Here is a 14283-nt window from a genome sequence, read left to right on the forward strand (position 1 = left end):
AGTAATTTTGCTTAGCTGATAAGCAAATGTCCATTTGTTTTCTATACAGATGAATTACACTGAAGGAACAAATGAAGCAAACCAGACTGAGATTTGGACTTCATTTTCCAAGGGTTTTCTGACCTCTGAGAGCTGCGGGTTTTATTCTTTATAGTGTTTTTTAGTGACATATGTACTCACATTGATGGGAAACACTACCTGGTGGCTGGTCAGGAAATGGGCACCCCGGTGTACTCTTTTCTTATGGAGCTTTTCCTTCCTACAAGTCTGCTACACTTCCGTCACCCTGCCCAAAATGTTGGTGGATCTCCTCTTGGAGGAGAAAACTATCTCCTCCCCCAGCTGTGCTGCAGAGATATATTTTTTCCTCTTGTTTCCAGACAAGGCATGTTTCCTGCTGGCTGTGATGACCTATGACCATCACACCATAGGCTTTTACAGATCCAGACCAACACACGGCTACTCCTCTGATACTATCACCAACACATCCCCATATGTGTCTCTCTGCACTATTTGGTCCTCATGAGCAGGAGGACTTGTGTTGTGTTCTTGGCTGGCTCATGGATCAGAGGGAACATGGTTTCTCTGGGCCAGACAGCTTTTACATTCAGTCTGTCATTCTGAGTGTCTAATAAAATTAGCCCTTTCTTCTGTGAGAGGCCAGCCATGTTTGAGCTGGTGGGCTCAGACACCTCCTTTAATGAGGTTCAGATTATCATAGTTGGCACCTTAGTGCTAATGATGCACTTTGCTTTGATACTCATATCTGCGTCTTCTCCATCATCTTGATGATGCCTTTAAAACTAAGGGCTGAATGAAAGCCAACAGGTGTGGAGAAGCCTGGTGTTAAATGAAGATATTGACGTAATAGGAGACAAACTGGATGGAATGATGAGAATCAATAGGACACTGTAATATCAGTGTACAAAATATATATGAATGACGGAATAGGTTGTGCTGGTGAGAGGGAGTGGCACTATATGTGAATGAATGCATAGAGTCAAATTGGAGACTGAAAAGTGTTTGGTTTTCAATAACCTTCTCTAGTAATAATGCCACTTTATGATGAATGTTTTCTAGTTTGGGGAAAAGATTTCTGATATTGAAAACTTTTCCCCATAAACCTGAAAAAATATACAAACATGTTATCCATCTCCAGGTTTTCATAAAACTAAAACCAAAACATGAACAACTCAACCCTGCAAAAGAAAAAAAATAGAAAGTTGAGTCCAAAATGAATTTTTTCCACACTAAAATCATTTTCAGTGACAAGCAATTTTTCTTCAAAAAACTGTTTTGACAGGAAGATATTTTGAGCATCTCCACTCATTATGAATTATTCTCCAAGTAGTAACGATTAACCCCATTGGACGGATGACAAACTGAGGAATGGAGAGGGGAAGTGACTGAAAAAAGCCAGAAGAATAGTTGGGATCAGCTCTCAGGACAGCTTGAACTTTAGCTTTGTAATAATGACTAATTAATTAATTATCTGATAGCTGAACCTGATATGAGAGGCCCATTATATTAGGTAAGAAACAGTCTCCACTCCAAGGAGCTTACGATAGAAAAGACAGCCAAAGGGTGGGAGGGAAAAGGGAATGACTTTGCCCTATGTAACACTGCAGATCAGAAGCGGGGCTAGGAATTGATACCACATGTCTGGAGTACAGACCTGTGTACCCCTAGTGTTTGCCTCACAACCTTTCTCTAGACCCTGCTGCCTCATTGTAATTGAAACTCTTCAGGGAAGCAGAAGGCAAGAGAAATGAACCGTTGCTGCTGGGCTGTCGAGGGCACCAGGGAGTGAGTCCCACAAGCCCTTAGAAAACAGACATGGATAAATCACCTTCCTGCATCACCCGCATTTTTGACACACAGCTCATCCACAGACAACACAGATCTCAGTGTGAGGGGTGAATGGCCTCTCATAGGACAGTGATAAGGGCATTAGATAGAGAGATTGATTAATACAGGTGTGTGTAGGGGCTAGAGAGAGAGGAGAGTAGCCAATTGCAGTCTGTAGCTGGATGAGAAAAGACACCTCAAACTGGGAGGATTCCACACAGACAGGCACCACACTTTTGCTGTTGCAATGAAATATATTTGGGAGTTACTAAGTGTCACTTTCAGGATGAAATTGTAAGTGACAGATATTTTTTTCAGAGTTTCACTCTTAGCGCAATTTGGGCATGGGAAACTGAGACAGACCAAAGCAGTTACCTTAGGAAAGAGAGGGCAGAATATCTGTGCCACAGTTTCCTCCTGTGGAGAAATGGGGGATTAATCAAATTGACGCACATATTTATCTTTTTTAGAATGGATTGAGTTTACATTAAAATTGTCCAAAAATTGTGACAAAAGCTATCAGCTCATTGTTACTTTTCTCTCTATATACATTAGCTTGTTGTTATTGCTGTCTATCTATTTGTACTTCTCTCTCTCTGTTAGTTTGTTTTTCTCTAATTACCTCTTAGTTTGTCTTAGTTCTGTGTTTTTCTCTCACTCTCAGCATCTATGGTTTTTTCTTACTTGTGTCTCGCTGTTAGTTTGCTGTTACATGTCTCCTCTCCCCTTCAGTTTGTATCTATTTCTCACGCGCTTTCTCTGTCTCTGTGTTTATGGCTACTTCTGTCTATTAGATTACTGCAAGGACAATTGAGTCTAGTGGGTTAAAGTGGTGTGGACCAGGAGCCAGGACTCCTGGGTTCTATCCCCAGCCCTGGAAAGGGATTGGTGTCTAGGGGGTAAGAGTAGCAGGGACTGAGAGCCAGAACCCTGACTTTTATGTGTGGCTCTGGGAGGAAGTTCAGTCCAGGGTGGAGAGGAGAGGAGTCAGAACTGGGGGTTCTATTTCTGTCTCTAATAGGAATTGTGGAACTAGCACCCCTCATAACATAAATCTGAGTGGTTAGGGCACTCGGCTGGCCTGTGACAGATTCAGATTCAATTCCTCCCTCTGACTGATGATGAGAAGAGATTTGAATTCCCACTTTATAGGAGAGTGCCTGAGCTGTTTGGCAATGGGTTGCTCTGAAATGAGACTGTCTCTGTCTCTCCTGTTGAAGCTGTTACACTTTGTATCAATTATTAAATAGTCATTGGAGCAGGGACTTGAACTTGGCTCTCCTGGCCACCAGGTGAGTGCCCCAACTACTATGCAGGAGAATCACTGTTATGCACATTCACTGGCCCAATGACTCTCCATTGTCACTCGCAGCAGTTATTCCTGATGGCAGTGGAGAATCACTGGGACAGAGGCTGAGATGCAGTCTGATGTAGTGGTTAGAGGAGGGGACTGGGAGTGAAGACACATCACTTGTGTTCCCAGCTCTGGGAGGAAGTTGAGTTCAATGAGTAGAGCAAGCACTCCTAGCTTGTATTTAGTGGGTTAGAGTAGTGGGCAAACTGGGAGTCAGGACTCCTGGGTTCCCTTCCAAGCTCTGGAAGGGGGTTTAGTTGAGTGGATAGAGAAGCAGGAGGGGAACCGTAATGTCTGTCTCTTGAAATGAGCATGGAACCCCGGCTAGAACAGGGGATGACGTGTCAGGGGTACTGTCTGTATTCCTGACTCGATTTTACTGTGTAATTATGACAGGGTTTGGTCACCTCCATGCAAAATGCTGCTTCCATTTAGAGCAGTATAAAGTGGGAGCAATTCCATGGCAAGCAGTGAAATTACCCCACATTTGCAGCAGTGCGTCTGACATCAGAATCTGGCCAGCCAGACCCCCAATTTCCCTTGATAAACTGAGGATAGTAACATTTATACAACGTTATCCAGAGTTCACCCACCTCCGGGTGACAGAGGTATACAAATACCTCAAAAGCAATTGTTCCTATTTCTCTTCTCCATCACCCTGGTGTAAATAAGGAGTAACTCCACTGGAGTCAGTGGAGCTGTTTTCCACATCCTCATTCCCATATTACTTCAGTCTTCACAAGCTAAGTGTCTGACTCAAGGAAAATAAGGCTTTTTATAAAAAAAGAGTTATTTTACTGATCTAATGCTGGCCCTTGCTCTTTTCCCTCCCTCTGCAGACATCACACAATGTTCTGAGAAAGAAAATGTCAAACCGAACCACCATGACCGAGTTCCTTCTCATGGGATTTTCTGAAGTTCGGGAGCTGCAGATTTTGCACTTTGTGGTGTTTCTAGTGATTTACCTTGCAGCCCTGATAGGGAATCTACTTATCTTCATGGCCATAGTCTTCGACCATCACCTTCAAGCCCCAATGTACTTCTTCCTGATTAATCTGTCCGTCTTAGACCTTGGCTCCATCTCTGTCACTGTCCCCAAATCCATGGCCAATTCCCTCATGAATACCAAGTCAATTTCCTATGCTGGATGTGTTGCCCAAGTCTTTTTCTTCGTCTTCCTGGTGGGAGCGGATTTTTCCCTTCTCACCATTATGGCATATGACCGATATGTCGCCATCTGCCAACCATTACACTATGAGAGAATGATGAACATCAGAGCTTGTGTCAAAATGGCAGCCGGTGCCTGGATCAGTGGGATTCTCTACTCTGTGCTACACACCGGGAACACATTTGCATTGACCTTCTGTGGAGGCAACATGGTGGATCAATTCTTTTGTGAGATCCCCCAGCTAATCAAGCTTGCCTGCTCTGACTCATATCTCAGTGAAGTTGGGGTTCTTGCATTTAGTGTGTGTTTAGTCTTAGGCTGCTTTGTTTTTATCATTTTGTCGTATGTTCGGATCATCAAATCAGTTCTCAGAATCCCCTCTGAGCAGGGCCGGAATAAAGCCTTCTCCACCTGCCTTCCTCACCTCACTGTGGTCTCCTTGTTTGTTTGCACTGGCATCTTTGCATACCTGAAACCCATCTCCAGTTCCCCATCTGCTCTGGATCTTGTGGTGGCTGTTCTATATTCTGTATTGCCACCAATCATGAATCCAATTATCTACAGTATGAGGAACAGGGACATCAAAGCTGCCCTGAGGAGACTGACTGGGTACAGATAATTCACTAAGAATTAATTTTCTGTCTTTCTCTAACTAGAGTTTGCTTATGTAGTATCTGTTCATTAATGTCATTTATTTCCATGACCACACAGCTTGCACACAGCCAGGTCTGATTTTGACCTCAATTGCACCAATGCAAATCCAGATTTACTCCGCTCTTGCCATTGCCACTGGAGTGATTTACACCAGTAGAAAATCTGGGGCAGTTGTGGTATAAATGGGTGTAAATTTTGTGCAAGAGAGGAATCAGACTTTCATTCTGTGCCAAAACAATGCCTGTTACACTATTTGGTCACTTGCACCCGTTCCATGGCCAGTGAAAACAATGATGGGTGTTGTCTTGCTTGTGTGTATAAATCAGGAGTGGCTTCGTTGGAACCAAAGGAGTCAGACTGATGTAAGACTGCGGTAGGTGAGAGAAGACATTTGGGGTAGATCCTCAAAACATCCATGTAATTCCTTTGACTTTGGTTGCACTAAATCAATTTGCAGTATCTATGGATCTGACCTATAGCCTACAATGGAGCTGTGTATCCATTGCCACCAGCTGGGGACTGGGCTCATTGTCTTATAAACCACCATTTGTGGCATAACCACTAGAGGGGGACAAGGAGCCAGACTGTGTTAGCCTGGCTCATGTATACATTCGGGTGTGTGAGAGATGGAGAGACTGGCTAGAAATTAAAGGGAGGTTTCTAACCACCAGTGGGGTGAGGTTCTGGAGCAGCCTCCCAATAGGAATTGTGGGGGGCGAATGACTGAATTAGTTTGAAGAGAGAGCTGGACACATGTCTGAGTGGAGTGGTATGACGAGGCTGCTTGTGATGGTGGGGAGCAGGGCTTAGCAGCCCTGGGGCTAACATGCGGCATATGTCTTATGTTCCTAAATGCTTATGCTTCACGGTTGCATCTGGCCACTGGCAGGGATCAGGAAGGGATTACTCCCTGTGACCCAGTGTATTTAGGAAGGTTTTTTTTTTTTTTTTTAAATTTCTGAAGCATCAGACAGCCTGGCTTGAATTGGGACACTGGGCGGATGTGCAGGGCTATGAGATGGCACTGAGCAATTCTCTGTTTCTCTCTCTCTATCTCAGATGCCCACATGCTCAGGGTCTAATGATCACCATGTTGGGGTCAGAAAGGAATTTCCCCCCCTGTCAGATTGGCTGGGAATTTGGGGGAGGGAGGAGTTGCTTTCCCCTGCAGTGTGTGGTGTGGGCCACTTGCAAGGATTTTCTGGGTTTATCTCAATCATTTCACTTCCATTGTGGGGGCCTCGAGCACTGGTGTCCCTCAGTCTCTCCTATTCTCTGCCGGTGGCACAGAACTGTCTAGTTTCCTGAGGGCTGTGACACTTTATTCTAATTTCAGTTGTTGGGTTTGGTGTGCGAGTGGTGTTGCAGTACAGCAGGTCAGACTGGATGATCTGGTTGTTCCTTCTGGCCTTGAACTCTATGACTCTGTGACTTTACAGATGTGCATAGATGGGGTAGAGGAGAGGGGACCACACAAAGAATAAACTCCAGTAGGGTCTATAGTGTTGCATTAGTATAACTGTCTGTGAGGCCCTATCCTCCTGGCTGAGGGAGGTGATCTCAGCTCAGATGGAGCCCTTGACCCCTGCAGCTGTGCAGTGCTGCTGTATAAATGCCACCCATGGGCACTGTGTGTTATGAGGCCCCTCTGTGCCCCACCTAGAGGATTGCAGGCTGTTCCAGTGGCTGTTAGGCAGCCTGGCTGTTCAGCTCAGTGGTTTGAGCATTGGTCTACTAAACTTAAAAGTTCTGAGCTCAATCCTTGAGGGGACCACTTAGGAATCTGAGGCAAAAAAAATCTGGGGATTGGTCCTGCTTTGAGCAATGGGTTGGACTAGATTACCTCCTGAGGTCCCTTCTAACCCTGATAGCCTATGTGGAAGCTGAAATTAATACATACCCTGGATTAATTAGTAAGTCAAAAGTGATTTTATTAAAAACAAAAAAGTAGGATTTAAATGGTTCCAAGTAATAAGAGACACAACAGAGTGAATTACCAAGCAAAATAAAACAAAACACACAAGTCTAAACCTAATACAGTAAGAAAGTGATTCCAGATGAAATCTCACCCTCAGAGATGTTCCAGTCAGCTTCTTTTGCAGACTATCCTCCTTCTAGTCTGGGTCCAGCAATTACTTACACCCCTGTGGTTACTATCCATTGTTCGAGTTTCTTTCAGGTATCCTTTGGGGTGGAGAGGCTATCTCTTGCGGCAGCTGAAGACAGAATGAAGGGGTTTCCAGGGGCTTAAATAGAATTTCTCTTGTGGATGGAAACCCCTTCTCCTCTCCTATGTAGATTCCAGCAGCAACGTGAAGTTTTGGATTCACATGGGAAAGTCATATGTTCATGCAGACTCAGAAATTTACCGGATGGTGCCACACTCCCAGGAAAGCTCAGATGTGGATTAGCATCTCCATTGATGATAGGGCAAGAAGTACTGGGCTCAATCTGCAGCAAGAGATATTTAGGTTAAAGATTAAGAAAAGTTTTCTAACTCTAAGGACAGTTAAACTCTGGAATAGGCTGCCAAGCGAGGTTGTGGAATCCCCATCACTGGAGGTTTTTTGAAGAACAGTTTGGACAAACACCTGTCAGGGCTGGTCTAGGTTTACTAGGTCCTGACTCTGCTTCTTGAGATCCTTTTCAGTCCCACATTTCTGTGATTCTGTGATTCTATAATCTACCTACAAAAGACAGAAGTTCACTTTTCTCTATTAGGTGGGCTGGCACCAGCCCACGGAGTCAGCAGAGATATGGGCATGTTCTTTAAAGGGGAGGACTATCTTCTCCAGGAATTTAAGATAGGATTTTAAAAGAGCCAGGCACCTAACTCCCCTTGGCTTCCAGTCCCTTCCAGCCCGGCATTTTTGCTCTCTGGTGGATATCGAAGACCATGGGCCAATGAACCACAGCTGCATACCAGGGTATCATTGCTCAGTATAAAAAACGGTACTGCATCACCTAAGGCCCAGTTTTTGAAGGTGTTAGGTGCCTGGTAGGTTTTTCTACAGTATTTAGGTGTCCAAAACCCATTGATTTCAATGGCAGTTAGATTCCTAGTTGCTTTCAAAAAAACCACTAGGTGCCTAAATATCCCCTGTGGCCTGGATCTATAAAGAGACCCAGGTGTGGTGACTTGCAGTGCGGCAACACCTAACTTTTAGGCATGTAGAAAATTACTGGGACAACAATAGGGTCACACACAGCCTGAGTCAGGCCCCCGGGCTTCCTATAGGATGGATAAGGAGAGACAGAGACTTAAGAATGGGAGTCACAAAATCTAGCACTCTGGGAGGGGAGGCACACGAGCTAGCTGATGGGAGATGCCAAGGAGAGAGGGGTGTACTAGCTCAGAGAGACACTTAAGTCCAGTCAGAGAGGCCTCTATCTCTGCTAGTGAACCACAAACCAGGGGAATACAGGTGCATGCTCCATTTGGGGCCTGATCTGGTAGTACCCATTACTTGATGACATCAAATGGATACTCCCATATGATCAAACATACCTCACCCTCCCAAACCCCCACTCACCAAAAACATCTGGAACAAAGAAACAAATCAACTGACTTAGAAAATACAGTACATCCTCGCTAAAATGAACCCCTGGAGATCCAAGCCATTTGTTCGTTAAAACTAGGGGTTCATTACAGAAAAAGAGCCCTGCCTCTGGGGGCAGCAGCTGACATCTTGATCCCTATGGCCATAGTGGAGGCTAACAGCTCTTCCAGCCCTGGGTCAGTAGTGGGGACAGAGAGCTCCTCCGACCTCAGGACCTTGGTGTGGGGAGGGGCAGAATTTTTACTCCCTACCTTGAAAAAAAGAGAAGCGACAGAGACCCCATGAAGTCCACTAGTGAATTCGATATGATAATTGATTTTATGTGGAAAGTGCTCTGACACCATGGTGATGAATGGCAGTCCAAAAGCATCAGACTAATCGATCTATCAAGAGGGAGGGCAGTATGTATGGGAATGGATGGATAGCTAGACAGCAATAAGTTGATGGAAGATACATCTGTCAATGCCTATGAACCAAGAGAGTCAGGAATGCAACCCCTTGTTCTAGGTGTCCCTAAGCCTCTGACTGCCAGATGCTGGGGTTGAACAACACAGGATGGGTTACTCAATAATTGCCCTGTTGTGTTCATTCTCTGCAGCATCTGGCATTGGAAAACTGTGTGAAGACAGGATAATCGGCTAGATGGACCTTTAGTCTGACCCACTATGGCCTTTCTTATGTTCTTAGCTAGACAGATAGATAGATTTTTATCTTATTTATATAGGTGAAAATTTATCGCAACTCCATTGACCTGAGTGCAGTTTTTGTAGATATTTATCAGTGTAAAATGTCAGTGTACATAAATGGATTGCACGTTATGTTCTCATGGAAACAATAATGTCCACAGTTGATTATATTGATAAAGAAACACAGAATGAGATGATGATCCTGGGAGAAAGATAGCCATTTTACTTTTTGGAGAATAGCCTTGACCCAATCATTTTCCAAAGGGCAGCATTGATATCCTCATTCCTCATGCTATAAATGATCGGATTCTTCATGGGAGGCACCATGGAATTAAAAAACAGCCACCATGAGATCCAGACCTGAGATTGAGCTGGAGGTAGGTTTAATATAGGCAAAACTAGCAGTGCAAACAAACATGGAGACCGCAATGAGATCAAGGAGGCAGGTTGAGAAGGCTTTATGCAGACCCTGCTGAGAGGGGACTCTCAACACTGTTTTGAAGATCAGAAGATATGACACTGCAAAACTGGTACAGTAGAGTGCAGAGTTTTTACTCTGCCTTTACTCAGCCAAAACTCACAGTAGAAGAAATTCTGATCTCAGGGATTAAGCCAAAATAACTCCAATGACTTCAGCTCTACTCTGGTGTTACTGAGAACCCAGTCTGGCCCAACCAAAATCTTATTTGATTAAACATTTATAAATAACTCACAATATGGCTCCTAAATAGGCTTGTTTAGCAATTTATAACTATAGATCAATACACCAGCTGCAGATATTCCAAGCCCAATTGTCTTCTTTCATGTACCTTGGAGAAAGGCAAAAATGCTACCAAGAAATAAGGACCTGAAGCCAATCCCCAGTGTGAATATTCCTGTCATTAACAACATGCATATAGCCAGTGATTCTCAGTTTTGTAGTTATACATTTGATTTTTCCTTGGTAAGAGAAGGACTTTGCACTTGTCTTTACTGAATTTCCTCTCATTGATTTTAGACCAATTTCTCCAACTAGTCAAGGTCATTTTGAATTCTTATCGTGTCCGCCAAAGATTTTGCAACTTCTCCCAGCTTGGTGTCATCTGCAAGATTTGTGAACAGATTTTCTCCTCTGTTATCCAAGTTGTTAATAAAAATATTAAATAATGGCCTTAAAAATGCCACCAGAAAAGAGTTGCAGGTTTTGATTATAAAAAGATGAGAGGAGATTTTCACCTAGGGGACTGGTATTCCCAATTCCCATAAAAACTAATTGGAATTTTTGTGGCCAAATATCTATAGGTAGCCTTGAAAATCCCATCATTGATCAGGTTGGCCAAACCATGAACAAAAAATAGCTTACATTGCCAAGGGAGAGATAGAGATGTGTTACTCTGATGTGTTGCCTAATTCAGCTAAATCTCCCAGAATTAATTGTAATAGATCTGGTCAATAAATGGGACAGAGGATCAGAATCCTCTTACTCCCTTCAAACAATTCAAACTTTCTTTAAATAATTCATAGAAATTTAGAATTTTTGTTTCAAAATCTACCATTCTGTGGTGTTTTTAGAGAAATTTTTTACTCCTTTTTGGTGGAGTTCAAATTAGATTAATAGGCCATCAGAGACCAAAGTGACTCTCTAGTCTGACCTTCTATATAAAGCAGCCCAGAAATCATCTCACAAACAATACGTAGAGCGGATCCTTCAGAAAAACATTCAATCTTGATTTGAAAGTTGTCAGTGACAGAATCTACAGAATAAGTAATTAATAATAAACTAAGTGAAATATTCAAAAGGGATTAATGGAGCTGGACACTGGTCTCCTGTAGAAAACCAATAGGAATTAGACACACAAATCCAGTAGGTTCCTTTGAATACTGCAGCCTATCTGGATAGTGAGGGTATGCAGTTATTTTGTAGCAAATAAAACTCTATGAGTGGTAGAAAATCATTTTCCTCATGCCATAGACCATTCACTAGCTGAGGATGATGAGATTCCCCTATGGACAGGTTATTCGAAAACTGCCCTCTATAGAGCCTCTTAGGACATGTCTACAGTACAAAATTAATTCGAACTTATTTTATTTGAATTTTCGGAAACGATTTTATACATTCGGAGTTGTGTGTCCCCACTAAAGTGCATTAATTCGGTGGAGTGCATCCACAGTACCGAGGCTACCATGAAATATATGAGTGGTGCACTATGGGAAGCTTTCCCACAGTTCTCGCAGTCTCTGTTGCCCATTGAAATTGTGGGTTAAGCTCCTGGAGCATGATGGGGCAAAAATATTCTCATGGATGTTTCTGGGTGTGTGCCGTCACTTGCTCCTCCCTCCGTGAAAGCTATGGCAGACGCCATACTGCCAGCAGATGATGCAGCATGGTGCACTTCCTGTCTCTTCATACTATGAATCCACCTCTCATGTCCTCTCGTCTTTCTATCTACTCTTTCATCTAAGCATTTCCCACCTTTTTTGGCTACCATGAAGAGAGCCACGCAGCTTCCACCACTTTTTCCATGTTGTCTGTCTGCTCCTGGAGCTACAACTCTTGGAAGCTACAGAAGGCAACAAATCCTCGCTGTTTTTCGGCCATTGTGAACAAAGCCGCACAGCTTCCACCGGTTTTTCCATGTTGTCGGTCACGGGTTACCGTGGAAGCTACAGGCAGCAACAATTCCCCACTGTTTTTTGGCCATCATGAACAGAGCTGCACAGCTTCCACCTCAAACTCTGCTCTCCCGCTCTTGCAGCTCTAATGAGCTTCTCGACCTGTGAAAGCTACACAAGACAACCATTTACCACCTTTTATCAGCCATCTTGAACCAAATACCTCATTTTGCACCTTTTTCCAGGATTACTCTAGCAGGTGTCATAGCCCGGCAAGCATGGAGCCCGCTCAGATCTCCGCTGCAGTTTTGACCATTGTAAATACCTTGCGCATTATCCAGCAGTATGTGCAGTACTTGCAAAACTGGGCAAGGAAGTGACGACAACACAATTACTCTGCTGATGAGGACATGGACACAGACATTCCTAGAAGCACGGCATGTGGCGATTGGGAGATCATGGTGGTGTTGGGCCAGGTTCATGCAGTGGAATGCCAATTCTGGGCCCAGGAAACAAGCACAGACTGGTGGGACCACATAGTGTTGCGGGTCTGGGATGATTCCTAGTAGCTGTGAAACTTTCATATGCGTAGGGCCACTTTCATGGAGTGCAAAGACACCAGAATGAGAGCAGCCCTCACAGTTGAGAAGCGAGCAGCCATAGCACTGTGGGAGCTCATAATGCCCAAAAGCTACTGGTCAGTTGGGAATCAGTTTGGAGTTGACAAATCTACTATGGGGGCTGAAGTGCTGAAAGTAGCCAATGCAATCATTGACTAGCTGCTATCAAGAGTCTATCCCTAACTGTGGCTGGGCGATAGATGGAACACAGAGCCCTATCTTGACCCTGGCAAACTGGGACGGCCAGTAGGTAAACCACAAGGTGTACTTTTCCATGGTGCTGCAAGCACTGGTGGATCACAAGGGATGTTTCACCAATATCAATGTGGGATGGCCGGGAAAGGTGCATGATGCTCTCATCTTCAGGTTCTCTGGTCTGTTTGAACAGATGCAGGAAGGGACTTACTTTCCAGACCAGAACATTACTGTTGGAGATGTTGAAATGCCTATAGTTATCCTTGGGGACCTAGCTTATCCCTTAATGTCATGGATCATGTAGCCGTACACAGGCAGAAACCAAATCAAAAGTTTGCATATGCCAGCTTTCTGGTGCTTGGGCGATCATCTGGGGTTGAGTGTGTAGGTCCCTGTAGCCTCCCCCCTCGTGTTCTTGGGCATCTGGGTGAGGAGGCTGTGGAACTTGGGGAGGAGGGAGGCTGGTTATACAGGGGCTGCAGTGGCAGTCTGTGGTATTGCTGCCTTTCCCGCATTAGATCCATCATACAGCTGAGCATGTTATTTTGCTCCCCCATGAGCTTGACCCGTAGCGACCTGCCAGATCTCATAGCGCATGTCTCTTCTCTCTTCGTGTTCCTGTAATGCTTTATGGGACTCTGCAATTGTTTGCCTCCAAGCATTCAGCTGGGCCCTATCAGTGCGAAAGGACTGCATGAGCTCAGCGAACATGTCTTCTTGAGTTTGTTTTTTCCGCCTTCTAATCTGGACCAGCCTCTGGGACGGAGTAGATAGGGGCCGCATTGAAACATTTGCACCTTTGGGAGGAGAGAAAGGGAGGGTAGTATATTAAAATATAACTTTAAGAAAACAAAGGGGACACTTTGGTATGAGTAAGCCAACACACACAGCCAGGCAACAGAATTCAGCTTGCAGGCAGTCTAGGGGCACGCGGGGGTTCTGCTTCTTCTACTTTCATTTCAATGTTTTCAAACTGCTGGGACCCCTTTCCCATAGCAAGCAATGCCTGTGGATTTGCCATAAAGGAGGGCCTGTGGGCTCTCTGGGATGATCACTTCACACAACACCCAACCCCCCTCTCCCTCTGCACCCATTGCGTGGCTCCGATGAGGCTTTGAGCAGGGATAAGCCCTTTTAACTATACGCAAACAGTAAACTTGAGCCAGGAATACAGCTCAGGAGTTCCAATGCTCCATCATCTGTTTTAGCCTGATTTCCATGTTTGCTGCATGTGGCTTCGAGTCAGAAGTACTTCTCACTCACCAGAAGTACCCTCTCCAGGATCATGGTCCGGAAGCCTGCCTTGAGAGTCAGGGGAGGCTGTTGGCTCCAACGTTAAGCATAGTTCCTGGATGGGGGGGAAACGGATTCCCCACTTGCCACCTGTGCACTGTTCTCCTCCTCTTCCTCCTCCTCCTCCTCCTCTTCATTCTCCAATGACCCTTCATCCTCACTACATGCTACTCCCCCCTTGCAGGTGTTCACGGACAGTGGTGGGGTATTGTTGGCATCACCCCCCGTAGTTCCATGCAGCTCATGGTAGAAGTGGAATGAATGGGACTGTGACCCAGAGCACCCGTTTGCCTCCCTGGCTTTTTGATATGCT

The 14283-nt window shown here is 44.6% G+C and overlaps 1 protein-coding gene across 1 annotated transcript; it reads left to right on the top strand.

Moving 5' to 3' along the window:
• Nucleotides 1–4067: 4067 nt before the first annotated feature.
• On the top strand, nt 4068–5354 carry LOC115644153 (olfactory receptor 14A16-like). The gene has a single exon (XM_030548270.1). It carries the CDS (start codon nt 4069–4071, stop codon nt 4987–4989), a length of 921 nt encoding a protein of 306 aa, XP_030404130.1. The 5' UTR covers nt 4068; the 3' UTR covers nt 4990–5354.
• Nucleotides 5355–14283: the final 8929 nt, after the last annotated feature.

The sequence above is a fragment of the Gopherus evgoodei genome, unplaced genomic scaffold (genome assembly GCF_007399415.2).
Source record: "Gopherus evgoodei ecotype Sinaloan lineage unplaced genomic scaffold, rGopEvg1_v1.p scaffold_92_arrow_ctg1, whole genome shotgun sequence".
Classification (NCBI taxonomy): Eukaryota; Metazoa; Chordata; order Testudines; family Testudinidae; genus Gopherus; species Gopherus evgoodei.